Source organism: Ambystoma mexicanum, chromosome 5q, assembly GCF_040938575.1.
Source record: "Ambystoma mexicanum isolate Mex_15411 chromosome 5q, UKY_AmexF1_1, whole genome shotgun sequence".
Taxonomy (NCBI): Eukaryota; Metazoa; Chordata; class Amphibia; order Caudata; family Ambystomatidae; genus Ambystoma; species Ambystoma mexicanum.
In genome coordinates, this window is record NC_090933.1 from 908,690,807 (window position 1) to 908,710,767 (window position 19,961).

The 19,961-nt window shown below is 43.6% G+C and overlaps 1 protein-coding gene across 1 annotated transcript in view; it reads right to left on the reverse strand.

Moving 5' to 3' along the window:
- Positions 1-10,040: 10,040 nt before the first annotated feature.
- Positions 10,041-19,961, reverse strand: part of NIPAL2 (NIPA like domain containing 2) — a 690,092-nt gene continuing 680,171 nt past the window's right edge. Inside the window, exon 11 of the mRNA XM_069621416.1 lies at positions 10,041-19,862. Within this exon, the coding sequence (XP_069477517.1) occupies positions 19,750-19,862 (113 nt within the window). The 3' untranslated portion in view covers positions 10,041-19,749. The remainder of the gene's footprint in view (positions 19,863-19,961) is intronic.

The window sequence follows — 19,961 nt, forward strand, 5'->3', positions numbered from 1 at the left end:
AGCAAGGCAGGGGTGCAATCACTGGGGCAGGGCCAGCGACTTACCGATGGCGGCTGGAAGAGCAACTCATTTGCAGAGCACATCTGCGGACCGATTCCTCCTTTCCTTCCCTAACCTCTATCCCCTGCATGTAGCCTCCTAAATCCCCCCTCATTATATCCTTCGAGCTGTGCCTTTAGCAGTCTAGCCTTCTAATTGTATCCATATTATTGTATCCTTTCATTTTGTCCCCTTGTTGTGCATCACTCTGTTGCTGCCCAGCTAGATTATGGGTATATGATCTGATATGATAGGTTATTTATAACGCTCTTAATACCCAGAGGTATCTAAGCGCAGACCTGGGGATCGCACCTGTGGTGCTCCGTGTCATCTTGCTTCCAAGGCGAGCACGTTGCCCCTGAGCTATCCTCCCGAGGCAATATAACATGCAAGACAAACATAAGTGGATAGACCTTACCCTGGGAAGCCACTCCTATGGTTCATGTAAGAGGTTGTTCTCATAGAGAGGCGTTGCCACTTATCAAGGTCGGCCGAGGGGGGATATCCCCACCTGGTAGTGTTCTTGCTCGCCATGGCACCCCTCCACATCACGCAGGCAGGTCTGGTGGAGCATGCGCTTACACATGCTGAATAATGGGGGGGCAGAGGACAAGGAACTGTAGATTTTGCAGTGAGTCAAGAACTCGAACAGAGCATTAATACACAAAATAAATAACTGGTCAGGATCCCCATCAAGCCCTTGAACTTAGCATCTGGTGTGCGTGCCTGTAAAGGGGGAAAAAATGGTGCCAAGTTTGGTGGCAATTTGCTACCTGTTACCACGCCCCAGTTCATGGATGGTAGCAACACGCAGTGACCGATTGCCACTTTCTAAAGTCTTTGGCAACATAGTGATTTGGCGATTCCCCAACTCTCAATCCTTGTATGCACCACTTTGTTCGATAATATGCAACGGGTCCATGTGGTTTTACTGCACATGTTTTAATCTCGTTTTTCACTGCACGTTTCTCACTGATTATGTTGCTTCAAAATGTTGAGGTGGCCTCCACCCACCCTCCCAACCTACCTCCATACCACATTGCCTCACACAAAATACTCCTGCACTCTGTAGCAATAATTTGGTAAATGAATGACTTTTCTTTAATAAAAATACTAGCCATCTGTGCACCATCAATGCACATGCCCTCTTCAATGCCACCTGATTGCTATGCGCAATAGTCTAGTTCTTCTATTATTACTATGTATGTTTACTATTTATCATTGTTTATTATGCATAAAGTACAGTAAAAGTACAATAATATGCTACAGCTTTAAGAGGCTGCTGAGGACATTTTGTAGTTGCCAATTTCCTGTCTGGGGAAGACATTTGTAATCAGCTATTTTATGCCCAACTAAAGGTTCTTCTCGGTAATAACAGCCACCTTTATCTTCATATACAATATACAGTAACATTTGCACAGTTTCAACTCTACTTTCAACTCAAGATTGAAAAATATCCTAACAACCTCCAAGCAGAGGAGCAAACATTAATGTTGTTCAGTCTACTAATAGTGCTCTATGAAAACGCATCCATAATGTCGCCCCTCACCCCCCGGCCCCCAAAGAAAACAAATGTAATGCTGGTTTCTCTAAATGTTGAACAACATCCTGCAACCCAGAATGTATGTCTCAGGCCCACACCAAATGACCAATTTATTCCGATCCTGCTATACATGCACTGGTTCTCCAATGAAACTCCTCCCATATTGAAGACAGCCTGGCCACGCCCACTAAGCTAACGGGTAAATATTCTACATCTGCGGTGGCATGTGCATGCCATGAAGCAAGAATCCTCTGCTGGAATCCACAAGATTCAGAAAGCAATTGACGTTGCAACAATCCTCTGTCAGTTGCATTTCTAAAGCCTGGACATGTTTTGAGGTCACCCAGAAACTAGCCCTGTGGCTGACTAAACATGTGCTGCGTGATATGTATCAATATGGATTATCGATCCCAAACTCGTATAGCACCGGTGTTCAATGGCGAATGCATCGTCTGGATAGATCCCTCTGAAAGATCCATCATAAAGATATCCTAGTGAGAACCAAAGTTCTGCCAGTGTTCCGATTACTATTTTCCCTTCTGCACATTTATATCTTTGTAAATCAATGTTTAAATGTGCAGGCCTATTGTTCCATTCACATTTTAGAAGGCGTGGACTTTTGCGCACCCGCGTCTACTCTACACTTCCACAAACCGTATTCTGCATCCTTTACGTACCTCTGCATTGATGGGTTAAATGCATAAGACCTACAAGTCACTGACCTGCTTCATGGTGTGTTGCTTTGGGGTGACTGTGCTGCCTGTGGTGTGATTTGGCATTCAGGGTCTTGGGTAAGGCTGAGATACAGAGGGAGGATTTGGAAGTGATTCCATCACAAGATGTCTGCCATGTTTGTTTCTTAACTTTAGGCATCCCGCTTGGATGTTCTTCCCCTTTTCAAGATGGCTGCAATGGTTAGTGCCTTATTCTTGTCACATAGCTGTGGCAAAGTTCTTAACCACTTTATTGCTGCTCATATTTTCTGTGCTGCTTAGCTGAAATAGGGTTCATGCATTTAGAATGTGTGTTTCACACTCTTACCACTGGGAATGCAGCTCCAAAAGCGTGACATTCACATTCATAGTAGTAGTGGTGGTGGCAATCTGCTGGTCACAGGATTGAAGCGTGTCAAAGGATGGACAAGCGTGAAAACCATTCTCGCCGGCCTACATGGCTGCCGCCAGACTCCACACTTCGTAGGGGGCCCTATTCCACATTCCCGGAGCGTAAATGCGAGGCATAAACCAAAGGTGCAAACAAGGAATGCCATTCCTTCGCGTTCTGTGGGATTTTAAAAGGTTTTGCAGGTGGAGTGGGTGCATGACACAGGAGTACTTTCCTCCTCTGTTTTTTCCACTCCACCTGCAAAGCAGCGTGGTTTTACGTCAGCATGAGATTTTCCCAATGGCATAAAATGAATGGATTCCAATGGAATCTGCCTATTGTTTGCAGCTGGTGAAAGCAGGCCGATTCCATGGCAGTTGAGCATCCATGATACATGCTGTCGCTTGTAAATGGCAGGCAGCATTTACGCATTTTGCAAACTAGAATGTAAAAAAGGTGTGAAGGCGATTTCACATCACCTAACACTTTTTTTGCACTACAGCTTGTGAATGTGGAAAATGACATGGAGGAGACCACACCACATTTAAGTGCTAACGCTGGTGATCCCCTCCACTCAGTTACAGCTTCTTGGGAAAATGGCCCCTTCAGTTCTTGTTTGTAACTCTCTAAAGCTCCAATTAGATTACAGGCACGTTTTTTCGGACTCGTTCTTTCAGCCCCCTCCCCCGTAGTGGCTCCATCCGAGCACTTCACAGCTCCTTCTGTCACTATTACTTGCCTGCTTCCCAAAACTAGGTGTGCTCTACATAAACAACTTCCCGTGCGTTTCATCTTCACTGCTCTTCAAATGTCTGTTAAGAATTCAGTTTCTCCCTTCATGACGATGAAGTCTGGATCTTTCTGACACGTCCACAACGATCCATTCCAGTCCTACCTGATATTTTACATCTGGTTATGAGAAACATTATTACAGCTGAATTTCTGCTCCATCAGGGAGCACAATATGCACGGGACCTTTCCATGTACAGGATCAGAACTTTCATTAATTAGGCATTTGGATGTCCTATAAGTTAAACAACTCTATTGCCTTAGTAATGAGTAGGTTTTGAGGAAGATAAAAGAAGATTTGACTAAAAGGAATGTTCTCCCCTTATCTCTCGCGGGAATCATTTGTACCTTGTAGTTAAATGTTATGGGTCTGATTCATGGAATTTATTGAGCAGAAAATAGGGTACTTGTGCCCAATTTGCAGCCCATCTAGGCTTGCAACCTTGTTCGTCTATTCATGGAATCGAATGTGCAGCACTTTTCCAGAACTTGCATGGATTTCGCGCTGGCCTGGCACACCTGTGTGAGCCGTGGAGGGTCTTGCGCGAAGCTCCAAGAAGAGGGTGGGCGTGGCCTGAGCAGAAGGCTGGGAAGGGGGTGGAACACCAGAAATGGGGACTAACTCGCGAAGAAGTGGGCATTCCGAGGGACGGCCTGCAGGCAGTCCCTCGCACGCCCACTATTGTGCAGCAAGAGAAGTATTCATGGTCTCGATTGCGCAACGTCTTGGCTGGGAAATGTCCATTCAAGTCCTTCATATGATCCGCCACCCGAAAGCGGACGTAAGTACACTTGCCTGTAGGATTTTCAACATGCAGGTGGGATTGCATGTTGTATTTCGGGGTGCCTGTACTCAATCGGTTCTGATGTAACGTAGGGGTGTGCATACGCTGTGTAGTGGCACGCACATTTCCCGAGTCATTGCTGAGTTACAATTTTTCATACGCATGTTGTTGGGATGCCGGATACAGTTACAGGGGACCCCGCGCATGCTCCCCGCATCAAAGACCTGCTTACAGGGGACCCCACGCACTGTTTGAAGGGTGTATTTGCGCCTGGTGGACCGTGCAAAGGTAGCTGATCTGACAGGTTCCTGCTTTGCATGTGGGCGTGTCGGGGGTATTCCAGCCGTGACTTGCGAATACAATTACATTGCGCAAACAATTCCATGAATATGCGATGGGCGCATTTTTCTTTCTGCACATAGGCTTGCGCAGTGTCTTTCTCAGCGCACGGCCATTGCGTGATTTATGCACAAAATTCCATGAATTGGGCACTGTGCCTCAATTACTTAATTTGTTCACAGATGTTTTCCATACATATCCCATGAAGAATTTTCGCTCCCCAGATTTTTGTTTTGCTAGGTTCCTCTGGAAACATACAAAAGATAGACTAATATGGTCTGTTTTAAAAGCTAGCCAAATAATCAGTGACCAAACTTGGAATATTCTTGAATCCAGGATCTTCCCCTCTTGGGGGTAGTTCTATTATTGTTTGTTCCTTGGAATTTATTTTTCATATTTCTTAAGAAACACTTTTTCATAAAATACACATTAAAGACACTCTTCATACAAAGGGTGTTCCCTTCAGTCAAATGATCCCACAATTACTGCTTAAACATTGGGTTTGGTACTCAATGGGGGTTGGCAGAGACCCTTCTTGCATTCCGAACAGGCTTGGTCACGTAACTATTGGTGAATGACTTGACAGGCAGATGCCTGTCTTTTTTAGGCCTTATGCAACAGGGTTACATGGCGTCCATCAGATTGGCTATTCCGTCGGGTTATTTATGAGAATTCTATATAATTAAGTAGATTGAAAGACCTTTGAACATACACCTACATGCTGGGTGGAATCTGGGAGGGAGCCGGATGGTCAGTATCGCCATATGGAGGCACTGTATGCATTACTGCACCAGGATAATTCGCTAGCGCAATGGCTATATCCTCTCCCACGTTGCAGGATTTAAATATACATACAGAAATTGCTGAATGTGTTGCTCTTTGGGACTTGATCTATTGATTCATGTTAGGTTAAGAGAAATCCAATTCAAATTTGTATAAACATTTCATGTAACTCCTTCTAAACTGTTTAAAAGGGGTTTGAGGGGTACACCACTATGTTGGCAACACTGTCAATCCACGGTAGCCATGGGTCATATGGTGTGGTCCTGCCCTAAAACACAAACATTATGGAGGTTAGGTAACAATGAAATAAATTAGAACAGTGTTTAAATGTGAGCTGCCTGCATCTCCAACCTTCTGGGTTTTTGGGGACGGTAAACCTTTGCTCAATATTAGAGGTATGTAAAAAAGATTAATCCAGATCACACTGACTGGAGAAGCTGAGAGGAATATTATTGCGTCTTGGAAAACTAAACGAGGTGCCTGTGACGAATTGACTTCTGCCCTGCAGGGGAGCACAAGAATGAGTAGAGGCTAAAACACCCACTCACCCCTCACACTTCTACAAACCAAGAGCCAACACAATCATAAAGGTAAAACAGGCACAGCCAGGAAATATATCTCCTTTGCCTTTTGTGGTAGCGTGGGCTGAGGGAAGGCTATACTCTTAACAGGGGTGTGAATGTGGTTCAGTAGCAACCCAACCAGCGAAGTATTACAGTTCATAATAAAGGAATGTCCAATAAAGGGTCTATCACATTTAAAGTTCTCACAACCACTCACAAATGCATTAACCTTACAACACTGTCCTACCTTTCACACACCATATCCAGATACACTTCAAACAGGCCTACTAGAACAACCTACACCAACCAACTCATTGTCCCACGCATCGCCAGGGCCAAAGTAGAAGGCATTGGCTTCCCTTACCTAGACCCCAAGCTCTGGAATGCACTCCCCTTTGCACTTAGAGCGGAAACCTCTCTCTCATCCTTTTGAAAAAACCTTAAAACTGCTCTATTAAACTAACAGACCTCGACTGTCCCCTCTCCCTATCCTCCAACCTTATACATGTCATGAACTGCTTTTTGAAAATGCACAGTAGCTATGCCTGTATGTTTTCTCATTTATGTAACTAAGTGTTGATCATCTTCTGTAACAAGCGCAACGATGCCCTTGGGCTGCTGCGCGCTCTACAAATATGAATAAATAAATAAAAAATAAACAATAATGTACTTTAATTAGACACACCATGTACAATACCAACTAATTATAAAACACTGTAAAAACCCACCCCTGTAGAGGAAATACAGAATATGTACAGATAGAATAGATGCAGCACTCTGTGTGCAGAGCAAGTGGAGAAAGGCTTTCAAAAGATCAGTATCTAAGGCTCTAAGGCCCTAAGGCCCAAATATGCACCAGAGGGTTTGAGGGGGCAGATATCAGTCAAATACTTTCTGCAAATGGCTTGGGGATTCAACAGCATCGCACCAGGCTTCTCGATGTCGTCTGCAGTGATGGCTCGGGTTGCAGATGCAGTCTCGATGGTCCAGCGGCAAGCTGGTGTTGAAGCAGGGTCAAACAGAAGGGGAGCTGCTGTCTCAAAGCATCTACTTGAGCTGTGAAAATTGGGTGGTTACGTGGTCTTGCTCAGCGGTTGTGCATCGGGGGTCGCTATCTGACACCAATATGCGTATGCAAGTTGGTTCGATGCAAAGGCTCGGAGGCCGCAGTTCGGGGAACACCATGGATGGGTCGGTCGACTCACAGGAGAGGCAGTGAAGAAGCTGGCGTTTTGGACAGCAACTTGAGCAAAGCAAGGCAGCAGTACTTTGTAGTTCGAGCCAGGACAACAATGCACTTTGGTGGTGTGGTCGAAAAGTGGACGGTGGTTCAGAGGAAAATGGACACCAAAGAGCAGCGTTGACGGGTCCTGCTGGATTGCTCTGCTTCAAGGTGCACTTGAAATCATGGTTCGGAGCGGGTCATTGTTGACGACAGGGATCTCGGCTGTTCTGGCTGCCAGGTGCTGTGAGTCTCACTTCAAGGTTGTGAGGGTCAATGTCAGTCCTTTCTCGGGCTCCCAAAAATGGGGGAGGCTGGCAACCACCTTCAGGGGACCTGCAGCACATTGCGGTCCTATTCACAGGGTGGCTAGCAGAAAGGCAGGCGTATAGTCCAGTAGCACTCTTCACCCCCAATGGTTCCTGGGGATGGTTAGGGAACAGATCTTGATTCTGCCTTTGGAACCTCTGCCTTCACCCCACAACTGGAGGACTTTAGAAAGGACTGCTCTCTCAGCAGGGTCCAACAAAATCTTCAAGATGAATCCAGATGATTCAAAGACGTGGTGGGAGACTCCTTCTTGTATAGGCAAAAGTCCCCAGGTGATTGGACTAAAGCTAGCCTGCATTAGGGGTCCAATCCCTGCTCTTGAAATATGTGGACTTTGCCCTTGTGATGTCACACCCAAAGTGCTTTGCTACAGAGGAAGTGGAGGGGATAGGAAAGAGAGAGAGAAACACTGAGAATCAAGATGGCAGAACCCTCCCAAACTGTACAGATCCCTCGTTGGCTCACCACCCCTCCCATTCTCAATAGGACCAAGGGCATTTAGAAATGCAGCATCCGGGTGTGAGGCCTGGCTTTCTGTGAGTGGTTTTGTCTCTTGCTTTTGGCTCCCAGGCCACCGTCCTGTGGAGTGGCTGTCCCAGGGGGAAGGTTGTTACCTGCCCTTGCAAAGGAACAAAGAGAGGCATCCCACCATGCTACCTTCCTGTCAGTATGCCGAATACACATAGCCCTTCCACAGCTGAACTGGGCCACACTGGGAAGACACACATGCAATATCAATTTAATGTGGCTTGGATAACTCTGAGAGATGCTGGCCACCATACCCTAACTCTTATATGTACTGTTTTATGTGCCACCAGAACAGGATCTTCCAGAGTTATGCCGTTTTTGGAGCAGGGGTGCATATTTTAACTGCAGTCCCTGTACTGCAGAGACTTGGGTGTCACTGCAGCTGTCAAGAGGGCATCTCTGACGTCTGAACCTGCTCTTTGCCACTGGCAGAGCAGGTGCTGTGAATCAGGATACTGATGTAGTAGGGTACAGTACACAATATGTTTTAGCATGAATCATATGACAGGGGAATCTGATTAGCAGATTTCCCTTTCAGAGATGGAATTACCGGCATCCTTTTATTATTTAATAAAACTAAAATCAAACCAGGGCTTCCACACCATTGCCAGATGGCAATTCCTCACAGTTCCACATTTCAAGGCTTGTGCACCAAACTCTTGCAGATTGTGTCTGCTGAAAGGGTCAGCCTCACTAAAGAGATCAGTGTCCCAAGTCTCTGAAATGTTGTGGTCAACACGTGATCAGTTTGCATAGGAACTCCTAAATATAAACTAAAGTTGTAGCGGTAACTATCTGGATGACTTATTTGGCAAGAAGAGATAAACTGTAATGTGATCACCTCTTGATGAATGAATATGTTTTGAAAAATTGTTATGGTGGTCGGAAAGGTGCTTGCGGATTCTTGGTTGATTGAACCTGGAGTGGCAGTGTGTTTAGTTCTTTTTTTTAAATAACTCTTTTACTTGGAAACTTTTTCTTTGATCATGCCAAATGAGACATACTTGTTTGTGCCAAGTTATCTCTATAACTTTTCTGTTATAAAATATTTTTTGAAGATTGTCAATTGCAAATTATTATTACTTCCTTTGTGAGCAATTAGATAAATAAAAAACATTGAAAAAACAATGTCCTTTTCTGATCAAATATCCACTCCCCTAAGAACTCTTCACTCTTTTGCGCAGCCCCTCCTTTTCTCTCCCACATCTTCATTTATGGGCAGCGCGGAACAGGAGGTGCTCTCCTTCCATTTCTTTGGGGAACCTTTCGATGCTTGATTTTGGTGAAGGTTTGATTTTGTTTTGGCTGTTGATGACTTGCAGGAGCACATAAAAGAGAAGTCAATAACATGTGTTTCTTAGGCAAAATACCTAAGAATTGGTCTCATCACGAGTTTGGTGGTAATCTGGCTGTAAATCCTTGAAAGGACTGCCAAACTCGGTTACTGTTGCTGCCACCCGGTACTGTGGCATTACCTTCGAGTCACGAGTTGGGGTAAGGTGGCAACCCCCATTTTTGGAAGCCCAGGAACTCCATGGGGAGTTTTAATGGATTTACTGCAAGCTGTGTTACAGCACAATAAATCCACTGAGCTTTGGAGGTGAAGTGGAGAATTTACCTCTGGCAAAATGCTGGAGGTGCATCATCCACTTTACCGCCAAACCTGTAGTACTGTATTGTAATAATGTGGTGGTACAGAGGCGCAGTAACAGCATTACTTCCACTTTACTGTCAATTTCACTGCACCGCCGTACTTGTAACTAGGCACCATTTATGGTCTTGTAATAGTGGTATATTTCATCAGTTTGTATTTAGATATAAAAACCATAGTGACGTATTAAGACAAAGTAAAATCATTGTTGTGGTATTTCATATTCGTGGATGTGTACATGTTGTGGGCAGGAATTATATTGTGTGTTGCTTTATTATTATTCATGTATCACAATAATGAACATTTTTGAAAATAAAATTTGAAAAAAAAATAGAATGCAAGAAAATCTTCAGTCAATAGTAACTCAGAATCCACGTATCTTTATTACTGCACCCAAAGCCATCAGTGATTCATAATGTATACAACAAACCCGTCTGCGGTAGGTTGTGCCAACTATTTCCACCATTTGCAATGCCCATTTATAACCATGTATATCTTTACACTTTAAAATAATAAATATACTTTAAAAAAAAGAACGCAAAGTCTACGTTGTGGCTTTCTTTGGCAGCGAACTTCGTAACACTCTGCTTTCTGTGGCAGCCATTTTATTAGCGCTGCACTATTTCAAGATGGCTTCCTGAGATGCACCTTTATCTCTCACACATAAAGGACAGTTTAGGTGTGTAGTAGCGTCAACAGATATATGAAATGTTCAACGCACGCTGCAAACGCACCAGAAGATAGCGACAGTAGCGAAGGCAAAATTGGAGGAGCTATTGAAAAAGGCGCGACGCGCTTCCCCCATTTTTCCATGTTCTTTGGCTAATAAATATGCAGCCGTTCTCGAACAATTTCAGGCAGCAAAGAAATGTATGTATTTGCGTGGAGCTTTTTGCCGCCAGCCAGCAGTAAGTGCGGCGCACACGTTTATCTGCAGTGACAATACCAAATGAAATTGCACTTTCCCCGGTTTACGGCTGAGAAAAGCCATTTCCTGTTGCTGGAAAGTGGGCCCACTGTGAAGACTTTGCTAACTGAATCCATCATTATGAACACAGGATGACTGCAAGATGTGAAGCTGACCCGAAATAAGTTTGCTTGCTACTAAAAATGAAAATAGCAATTTTAATGTGTTTTCATGTGCGTACGTTTACTGGCATACTTCTAATGTGTTTGTGATTTACTAACGGAATGTTTTATAGTTTAGAGTGTGAAGTTAGCCCTTAGAGGGTGTAAGAGCACTTTACAAAATAGATCACCGTTTAAATGAGATGACATTCATATATTTACAGGCATTATTTATAAACACTTGAGAGAAATTTACATGCGGAATCTACGGTGGGTTTTAAAGTATTTCTTGAGTAGAGAAAAGCTAGCAAGCGGCCTGATTTCAGGAATAAGGACATTGCACATTTTTAGACTTGCTCCTAAAACTATTGGCATTGCATGATGTTGTGACGTTTTGCTTTAGGCGTGGATGTGTCTGGCTCAAAATAGTAAGCGTTTGGCAAACCGACTGAAAATTCCCATATACTGGTGAGCCTAAAGTTGATCTTTTATTAGACCTTAATGCTGGGTTGCGTACCCGCTGCTGCGATCTGTGTGCTATTTACAGGTCGCAGGTTCGCATCCCGGCAATGCCAACTCAGCCTTTCATCCTTCCGAAGTCGATGAATGAGTTCCAATTTCGGTTGGGTGATAGTGTATGTAAATATATTCTATGCAAAGCGCTGTCACGAAAGCGCTATATAAATAACATATCATCGTGTGCATCAATGGAACAAGCAGTGAAGATTTTCTAGATCTAGTGTCGAACCATCGATCAACAGTCTTCTGCTGTTGGCTGTGCGGCGGCATGCTGAACCCCATTTAATGGGGCCGCAGTGAGCTATTAGATGCGTTCTAACATTTTGCTCTAGACTAGTTTTAATAGGGCTAATGCTGGAAGTGCTGTGTGTTTGATTGCTATGATTATAGGCCATTAATTGTTTTCATCAACTCCAAGGGTATCAGGTAATAATGTTCCCATACGTAATGTCCCCATACATAATGTTGCGGGGAAAAGACTTTGGCAAATTTATATATGGTGACATTATGTAAGGGGACGGGTTGCAGGGATGTCCCCTGCATGTTCAATGTAATAATGTCTCTTCAAAAAACAGCGACTTTTTTGTCAGGAGAGATTGTTGCGGGGTCATTATTACATGGAACCCTCCAGAGGGCACACTTTAAGTACTAAATAAAACCTTTCAACATTATCCACAATTTATAGCAGTGGAAGGGGGCCCAATTTTTGAATTGCTGCACCACAGCGTCAGGAGCAACCAGGTGGCTTCCAGCTCTGCTAGGAGGAAGTAGCTGTGCACCTCTATTTGGGCTAGGGTGCCTATGGATAAGGGAGTAAATTGCATCCCTTTAAATCGTTTAGAAGCACATATATGACCCCTGCGACGAATTCCCAGCAGCCTTCCAATGGTCTTCAAACAAACATTAAAGGGTATCATTGATTTGTGAGTAAACTGCATTTTCCCACAGTCGCAGACGGGAAGTGAGCGCTACCCGGCTGTGCCTGCTTGTGTCATTGGCTTGGAGTGGTGGAAGCATGTACGATTGATTTCCGCTGTTGAATTGGTGTCCAGACCATGGCAGGTTCATTTAGGGCTTTTCTTCAATTCGGAGAGGTCAACCAAATTTTGAACTGGTCTGGATGAAAGTCTCAACAACAGCATGACTGTGAAGGACAATATATAACTTGTTCATAAATATATTTTTTCTAGAGAATAGGTATTCATCTGTCCCTTGTGAGCCATCCTTTATAACGGAAGCGTGTTCCTTTGGCCTTTATTTAATTAACATGCATGGAGCAGAGCTGGCCAATGACCGCTAACCTTAAAATTGCTTCCACTCAAGAAATCCCATAAAAACCTGTACCTGTCCACTCAAGGCCAGAGAGAGGCTTTGGGTCTAAACATCCATGAAATAAGCTGGGTTATAGAGTGGGCTAGCAAGACAATTACATCTTATTTTAAATAGAGTGAAGACGATTGGCATGGACTTCATCCAGAAGATTCACAAGGCCTGGGGAGCTTCTTCCAGGTGAGATCTAGGGGTCAGGAAAGCAACCGTGGGAACAGCGAATCTGAAGGAATGTATCAGTATCTCTGGTGAGGGCTCCACATTGATGCAGGTGTTGATGTAGGTGGTCAGTCAAAAGGCCGAAAAAAAAAACTCGAATAACAAAAATATCGAAAAAAAAAAAAATCAAATGTTTTATTTATTTATATGTATTTTTGGGGTCAGGTAAGTTAAAAAAGGGGTAAAATGAAAAAAAAATGAAAAAAGGGGGGTTGGGGAGGAACCCCCCATTTCGAAAAAAAACGTATAAAAAAATGCGATTTCTTTTTTTTGAGATTTTTTGGTTCGACCTTTTTTTTCGATATTTTTTTTTTCGGTCTTTTCACTATAAACCGTTGATGTATAGGCAGTAGGAAAAGAGATCAAGGCAGCAGAGGACATAGATACTTGCATCACTTCCAGAAGGCAACTTGATACTAGTGACAGCATGAATCAAGAGTGCCTACAATGAGGAACTAGCAGGTGCCAGTGCTAGACCCCCACCTTAGAAAACACTTTGGCATCAAGTATCATTTTTCCCTTAGTGCGAGAAATCCTTTGTTCAACCATAATTGTCCCTTGGCTGGAGCAATCATTAAAGAGGAATCACTAACGCATTGGTGATTTGCCTGGTAGAAGAAACTATCTGGGAATCCCTTGATTATTTATTGTGCTTCAGGCAATGAATGACCGCAGATCGTTGTTTGCTACCCTCGAGTCAATTTCAGCAAGGATGTGAAAGGGCCATCACTTTGCTTCTTATCGAAGGAGCAGTGGCAACCAATCAGTACTGCATTATATACTGGTTCGGTGCAATTAAGAAACCGAGCAATTAATTCATGTTTAATTGGCCTGCTTGTAAGTTCTTTTGGTGTACAGGGCTCTCGTGATGGCTAGAAAGCACATTCTGAGGTTGTGGAAGAGTGATGTGTGTCCTACTGTGGATGATTGCATAGTTTGACGCTTCTCTCCAAAGGAGAGAAAGAGTCTTTCTGATTCAAACAACACTGAGTAGATGTGATGATATTTGGGGCAGTTTTAATGATTTGTTTGTTTGATGTGCTCTTCCCCCTCCCAGTTTTTGTATTCTTTATATTTCTTTCTTTTCATTTCTCTTTCCTTTCTCTCTTTCTCTTTGCTGTTACTTCATGCGCTTTATGTTTTGTTGAATCATTTTGTATTGTCATAATTTGTTTTGTTTGATTAAAAATCAATTATCATATTTCTTTTAAAAAGAAACTTAACAATTGTTTTGAATTAATTTGGTGGATTAAATGGTGGGGGTGCAAACACAAATGCTTCCACCTGCAAGGGTTCTGATGCAAAGCTTTCAACCCTCCTTCAGTAACTTGCCGAAGAGTGGAATGTTTGAAAGGCAGTCCGAATTTGCTAAAAAATGCAGAGTTTATTTTCAAGTGTAATATCTGTGGTTCTCCCTATGCTGTCTCTCTGCACCATCTCCATTCGAAACCAACAGGTCAGAAGCAAATTTGCCTATTTCAATGTAATTTCCTTTTGTGGATCTGAGATGGTTTCATATACGCAATCTTTATTTGTAGAGTTTGGTTGTTGTAAAATGATTGTTTTGCCAAGTTAGATATATATACATAGATAACGCGGTATTCTCGGATGAGAAAGGAGGGAGAGGTGGGATGGCAGGGCAGAGGGGATCCCACCTTTAAAATGAAGCGCACAACAATTAAAAAGCCACAGTGAATTTGCTACAACCAAATAGCAGAGTATAGATATTATGGAGATGAAACAACATTGAACCTATGTTGTGAATACATTGCATTATATTCTAACCCCCACAGTGTTGAGTTGTGTTTGTGCCTTCTGCCACCTTTAGGTTCTTGGAAGGGAATGGTATGTGGAAAATGATAGTTTGCATAACGCACACTGAATTGTTCTTCCGATCCTTCTACTAGGGATTATTCAAGACTGTATTTGTTGGGTCATCAGCGAGGGCGAGATGTTCAATCCACCAACCAAAACCCACCCCTTTAGCATTGTTCACAATGCATACTTACTGCTTGAGGGAAATGTGTTAAGTCTTCACACTATTGATGTCTTCAGTGTGCCCTAGATGAATGTGTACTGATAGGACAATCAAGATAATGCTGTACGTATTAATAGTAAACCTGGAATAAATAGCACCAATGCATACAGGACGAAGTGGCAAACCGGGTACTGCACATACCCATTTGGACCTGAAGGCGTAATGGGCAGGAGCTAGAAGAAAACTGAGCAATTTGGTGGACAAACAACCAAGCTGCAATTGAAGCCAACTTAAGGGGCTCATGCCTGTTTGCGAATGGGTTCAGCACTTCAAGAGTATTATGTTTGACAAGGCTGTAACACTCCCTTTGTTACCTATGGATGATATAGATCTTACTTTCTCACTGGATGAGGTGGAGAAAGCTATTATGAGTACCAAACCAGGCATGGCATCGGGCCAGGACAACATCAGACCTGAAATGTATAGGTGGTTCCCTGAAAGGTGGCTACCAGTCTTGTTAAAACTTTTCAATGCGAATGCTGCTTCACTGACCGCCCCTCACTCTTGGTCTCTGAGTCTAATCAGACCAATCTTCAAAAAAGGCTCAAATTTGGATCCTCACTTCTATCAACTAATTTCAAAAATGTATATTAATTGTCTCCTGACCAGGCTTGAGACATGGGTGGAGGAACATACGATACTCCCCATCTATCAGGCTGGATTTAGGAAGGGCTTCTCAACATCGGACCATGTTTTTGTACTTTCGACAATTTTAGATAAATATGTAAGGATAAGAAGGGGCACAGTGTATGCAGGTTTTCTGGATCTAGTCAAGGCCTTTGATCCCATCGAACAACCTCTTTTCTGGGCTAAACTCAAGAGACTGGGTATCCCAGCTCTGCTGCTCCACCTGATTGTTTATACTCAGATACTATGGCCTCTGTTAGAGGTCACCCCAGTGCAGGGCCCTCCAGTGAGTTCCCCACGAACAAAGGAGTGTGTAAGGGCTGTCCGTAGGCCCTGCTTTGTTTTATTATCTTTTTATCTGATTTTATGCCACCCTTGTATTTGATAGGCACTTTCCTCCAAGCTTGAATGGCGTGCTCTGACCTTCCTATGTATTCTTTGCAGATGATGCAGTGTTACTAGATCTGACCCCTAAGGGGCTGGCCTGCAGCCTTGCCCATGCATCTAATTATTTTAAAATCAAGATCGTTGTGGTTGGGTCTAAAAACGAAAAAATATATACTTTGTGTATGAACAAGATGAATCTAAGTGTGGAGGATTGATATGGCTACTTGGGTGTTATGTTTGCAAGCACCAGCCAGTGGTCTGTACATCTAGCATTGGTGGAAAACTGCCTAAGGACTAGTCTGGGTGGGCTCAGGTGATATTACCAAAAATCTGGCAGATTCCGCTTTGATAAATGTATTCAAGCCCTTGAGGCTAAGATCTGTTCTGCCATATTATATGGCAGTGAATTGTGGGAAAGTGTGAGTTGTACCTCTTTGGACCGTACACCCTGTATCTGTCTAAGAAGGATGATTGGTTTGATTCCCAGCACTCTGGGAATTCCTCTTGCACTAGAGACTTGGGATTTTAACATTGGTGTACAGGCTGAATTCAGGTTTTTAGAATATTACTGCAAACTACATTTTTCCGTATTGTTGAAACCTAATTTTTTTAATGCAAGAGAAGAACTAGCGAAGACAGAGATGAATGCCATATATCCCTGGTAGAAAGACTGCACCAATCTGTGCAAAAAGTGGGGAATTGGCTTTGATGCGCTGAGGAGTGGTTTAATGACTAAATAACAATTATCCATTAAATCTAGAAGGAGCTATTTTGTTGTTGCAATAAATAGTATGGATATGTTAAGCGAGTTGGGGCATTTGAGGAGGCTACTACGAACATTTTTCTTTGAGTGTTATCCACTCAACGACACAAAGACGCATCATTGCAATATTGTTTTGTCTTACCTCTGAGGGCACGGATGAAGTGGCTATTTAATTCAAAGATTTGTACATGTGGATGTGGCACTGAGGAGGACTTGACTCACTTTTTATTTATTTGCCCAAAACTCTTGGATCCGAGACACCAATGGCTGAAAAACCACCTTAATGCTAATAACATCAGACATGTCTCAGATGCTATGAATTTTGTTTTGTCATCTGTAGATGCGTTTTTTAATGATTGCCTTATGTAAGTATATAATTGAAGCTTTTAAATGTTTGGTGAGGACGTTTTAAGGTCTTTTTATATTTAATCATTCTGTGCTGTAATGTATTCACTATTAATGGTAAAAACCAGAATAGAGTGTTTAATTCATGCCTGCCATTTCTGATCTCTTAACTTTCTGGTGAGGTGCTGCACTCATCACTGCATTAAATCAATCTTGGTGTAGCTCCTAGTTTCTAGACATCAGCATAGTGTCGCAACTGACTACCCGAAGCTCAGTTTTCCTCGCCTCTTTAATTCATAACCACTTGTAGATGGGCTGGGCTCCACAACCACCATGACTGAAGACCAGCTGAAAATAAAGTTACTCATCGACTAAGAATATGTTTTCCTGATGAACAAATAAAGTTTCCTATGAAGTAAACATTGGATAGGCGAGATCTTAGGGTCTGCACTGGAGACTCAAAATTGTATTTCTTATTTGGGGTCCAGAGATTTCTCATGTGCTTGAGTAAAGTGCACGTGGAAACAGCAGCGTGTAGGCCAAATTGGTTTGGAAGCATCTTGAAAAGAAGGAAATTAGTCTATCCTAGATCGTATTATTTGGACCGTTCTAGGAATGGTGTGGTATGCAGCAATAGTGCAGGGGGAGTTGAATATTATTCTGCAAAATTGGAAATCAAGACGTGTATAAAATAGCATTTTTTGTGTGCAAATTGTTATTCTTGAAGTCCACAGTTGGCCTAATGTCCTGAAGGGTAAAGACATTTTTTTTAATTCAATTTGCCTCGAAGTTTCTAAAAAAGAAGATTCATCCAGAGCAGCCATACGTGCATAATAAGGTTGCATGGTGATGTGTCCATAAGGAACCCAATTGCATGGGCATACATGGCAGGCAGTGCAGGGTTATCTGAGAGGACCCAGAGACTAGCAAATACCCTTCAGGTCAGCCAGTGCATCACAATCCCAATATGGAATCCATAGAAGAGCTTCAGAGGACACCTATTAAGGAGTAGGAAGCTTGAGCGCAGAACAAATGCCAGTGTGGAACACGAGCACAGAACGAATCCAAGCGTGCAATACATTGAAGGTCTCAGGAGGACACCCAGTAGGAACTGAGGATCCTGGAGAGGTCTAAGCACAGAATGAATCCTAGGGTGGACTACACTCAAGATCTCAGCATGACACCCAGTAGGAAGTGAGCCTCTTGCGGGGGCCTAAGCACAGAACAAATCCTAGCATGGAATACAGTGAAGGTCTCAGGAGGAGACCCATTAACAAAGTGACGATCTTGCAGAGGCATAAGCACAAACAGAATCCTAGCATGGAATACGCTCAAGGTCTCAGGAGGACACCCAGTAGAAAGTGAGCCTCTTGCGGGGGCCTAAGCACAGAACAAATCCTAGCATGGAATACAGTGAAGGTCTCAGGAGGAGACCCATTAACAAAGTGACGATCTTGCAGAGGCATAAGCACAAACAGAATCCTAGCATGGAATACGCTCAAGGTCTCAGGAGGAAGTGAGCCTCTTGCGGAGACCTAAGCACAGAATAAATCCCAGCATGGAATACAGTGAAGGTCTCAGCAGGCCACTCAGTAGGAAGTGAGGATCTTGCGGAGGCCTAAGCACAGAACAAATCCTAGCATGGAATACAGTGAAGGTCTCAGCAGGACACCCATTAAGAAGTGACGATCCCGCAGAGGCATAAGTTCAAACAGAATCCTAACATGGGATACGCGCAAGGTCTCAGGAGGACACCCAGTAGGAAGTGAGCCTCTTGCGGAGGCCTAAGCACAGAACAAATCCTAGCATGGAATACAGTGAAGGTCTCAGGAGGAGACCCATTAACAAGTGACGATCTTGCAGAGGCATAAGCACAAACAGAATCCTAGCATGGAATACAGTGAAGGTCTCAGGAGGACACCCAGTAGGAAGTGAGGATCTTGCGGAGGCCTAAGCACAGAACAAATCCTAGCATGGAATACAGTGAAGGTCTCAGCAGGACACCCATTAAGAAGTGACGATCCCGCAGAGGCATAAGTTCAAACAGAATCCTAACATGGGATACGCGCAAGGTCTCAGGAGGACACCCAGTAGGAAGTGAGCCTCTTGCGGAGGCCTAAGCACAGAACAAATCCAAGCGTGCAATACATTGAAGGTCTCAGGAGGACACCCAGTAGGAACTGAGGATCCTGGAGAGGTCTAAGCACAGAATGAATCCTAGGGTGGACTACACTCAAGATCTCAGCATGACACCCAGTAGGAAGTGAGCCTCTTGCGGGGGCCTAAGCACAGAACAAATCCTAGCATGGAATACAGTGAAGGTCTCAGGAGGAGACCCATTAACAAAGTGACGATCTTGCAGAGGCATAAGCACAAACAGAATCCTAGCATGGAATACGCTCAAGGTCTCAGGAGGACACCCAGTAGAAAGTGAGCCTCTTGCGGGGGCCTAAGCACAGAACAAATCCTAGCATGGAATACAGTGAAGGTCTCAGGAGGAGACCGATTAACAAAGTGACGATCTTGCAGAGGCATAAGCACAAACAGAATCCTAGCATGGAATACGCTCAAGGTCTCAGGAGGAAGTGAGCCTCTTGCGGAGACCTAAGCACAGAATAAATCCCAGCATGGAATACAGTGAAGGTCTCAGCAGGCCACTCAGTAGGAAGTGAGGATCTTGCCAGAGAGGGTGGAGGCAGACACAGGATGTGGGCAAGACAGGTCCCGCCTTAGGAGATTGTGATTGTAAACAAAGACTTCTTCGTGCTGAACAGTGATTTAAGTCTGTTTTGTCTCCATGTTGTCAATAATAGCAGGATCATTTTCATTATACAAGGTCCCGTAGGAGAAGTTGTTTGAATCAGGCTGTATTTTGTCCATCAATTGCTTCCCTGTAGAGAGAAAAAGAGCATATGAGGACGTGCAGACAAGCAACCAAGACATTATTATTTTTCAAATGCGGCGAGTTAGCCCCAGGCACAGCAGCACAT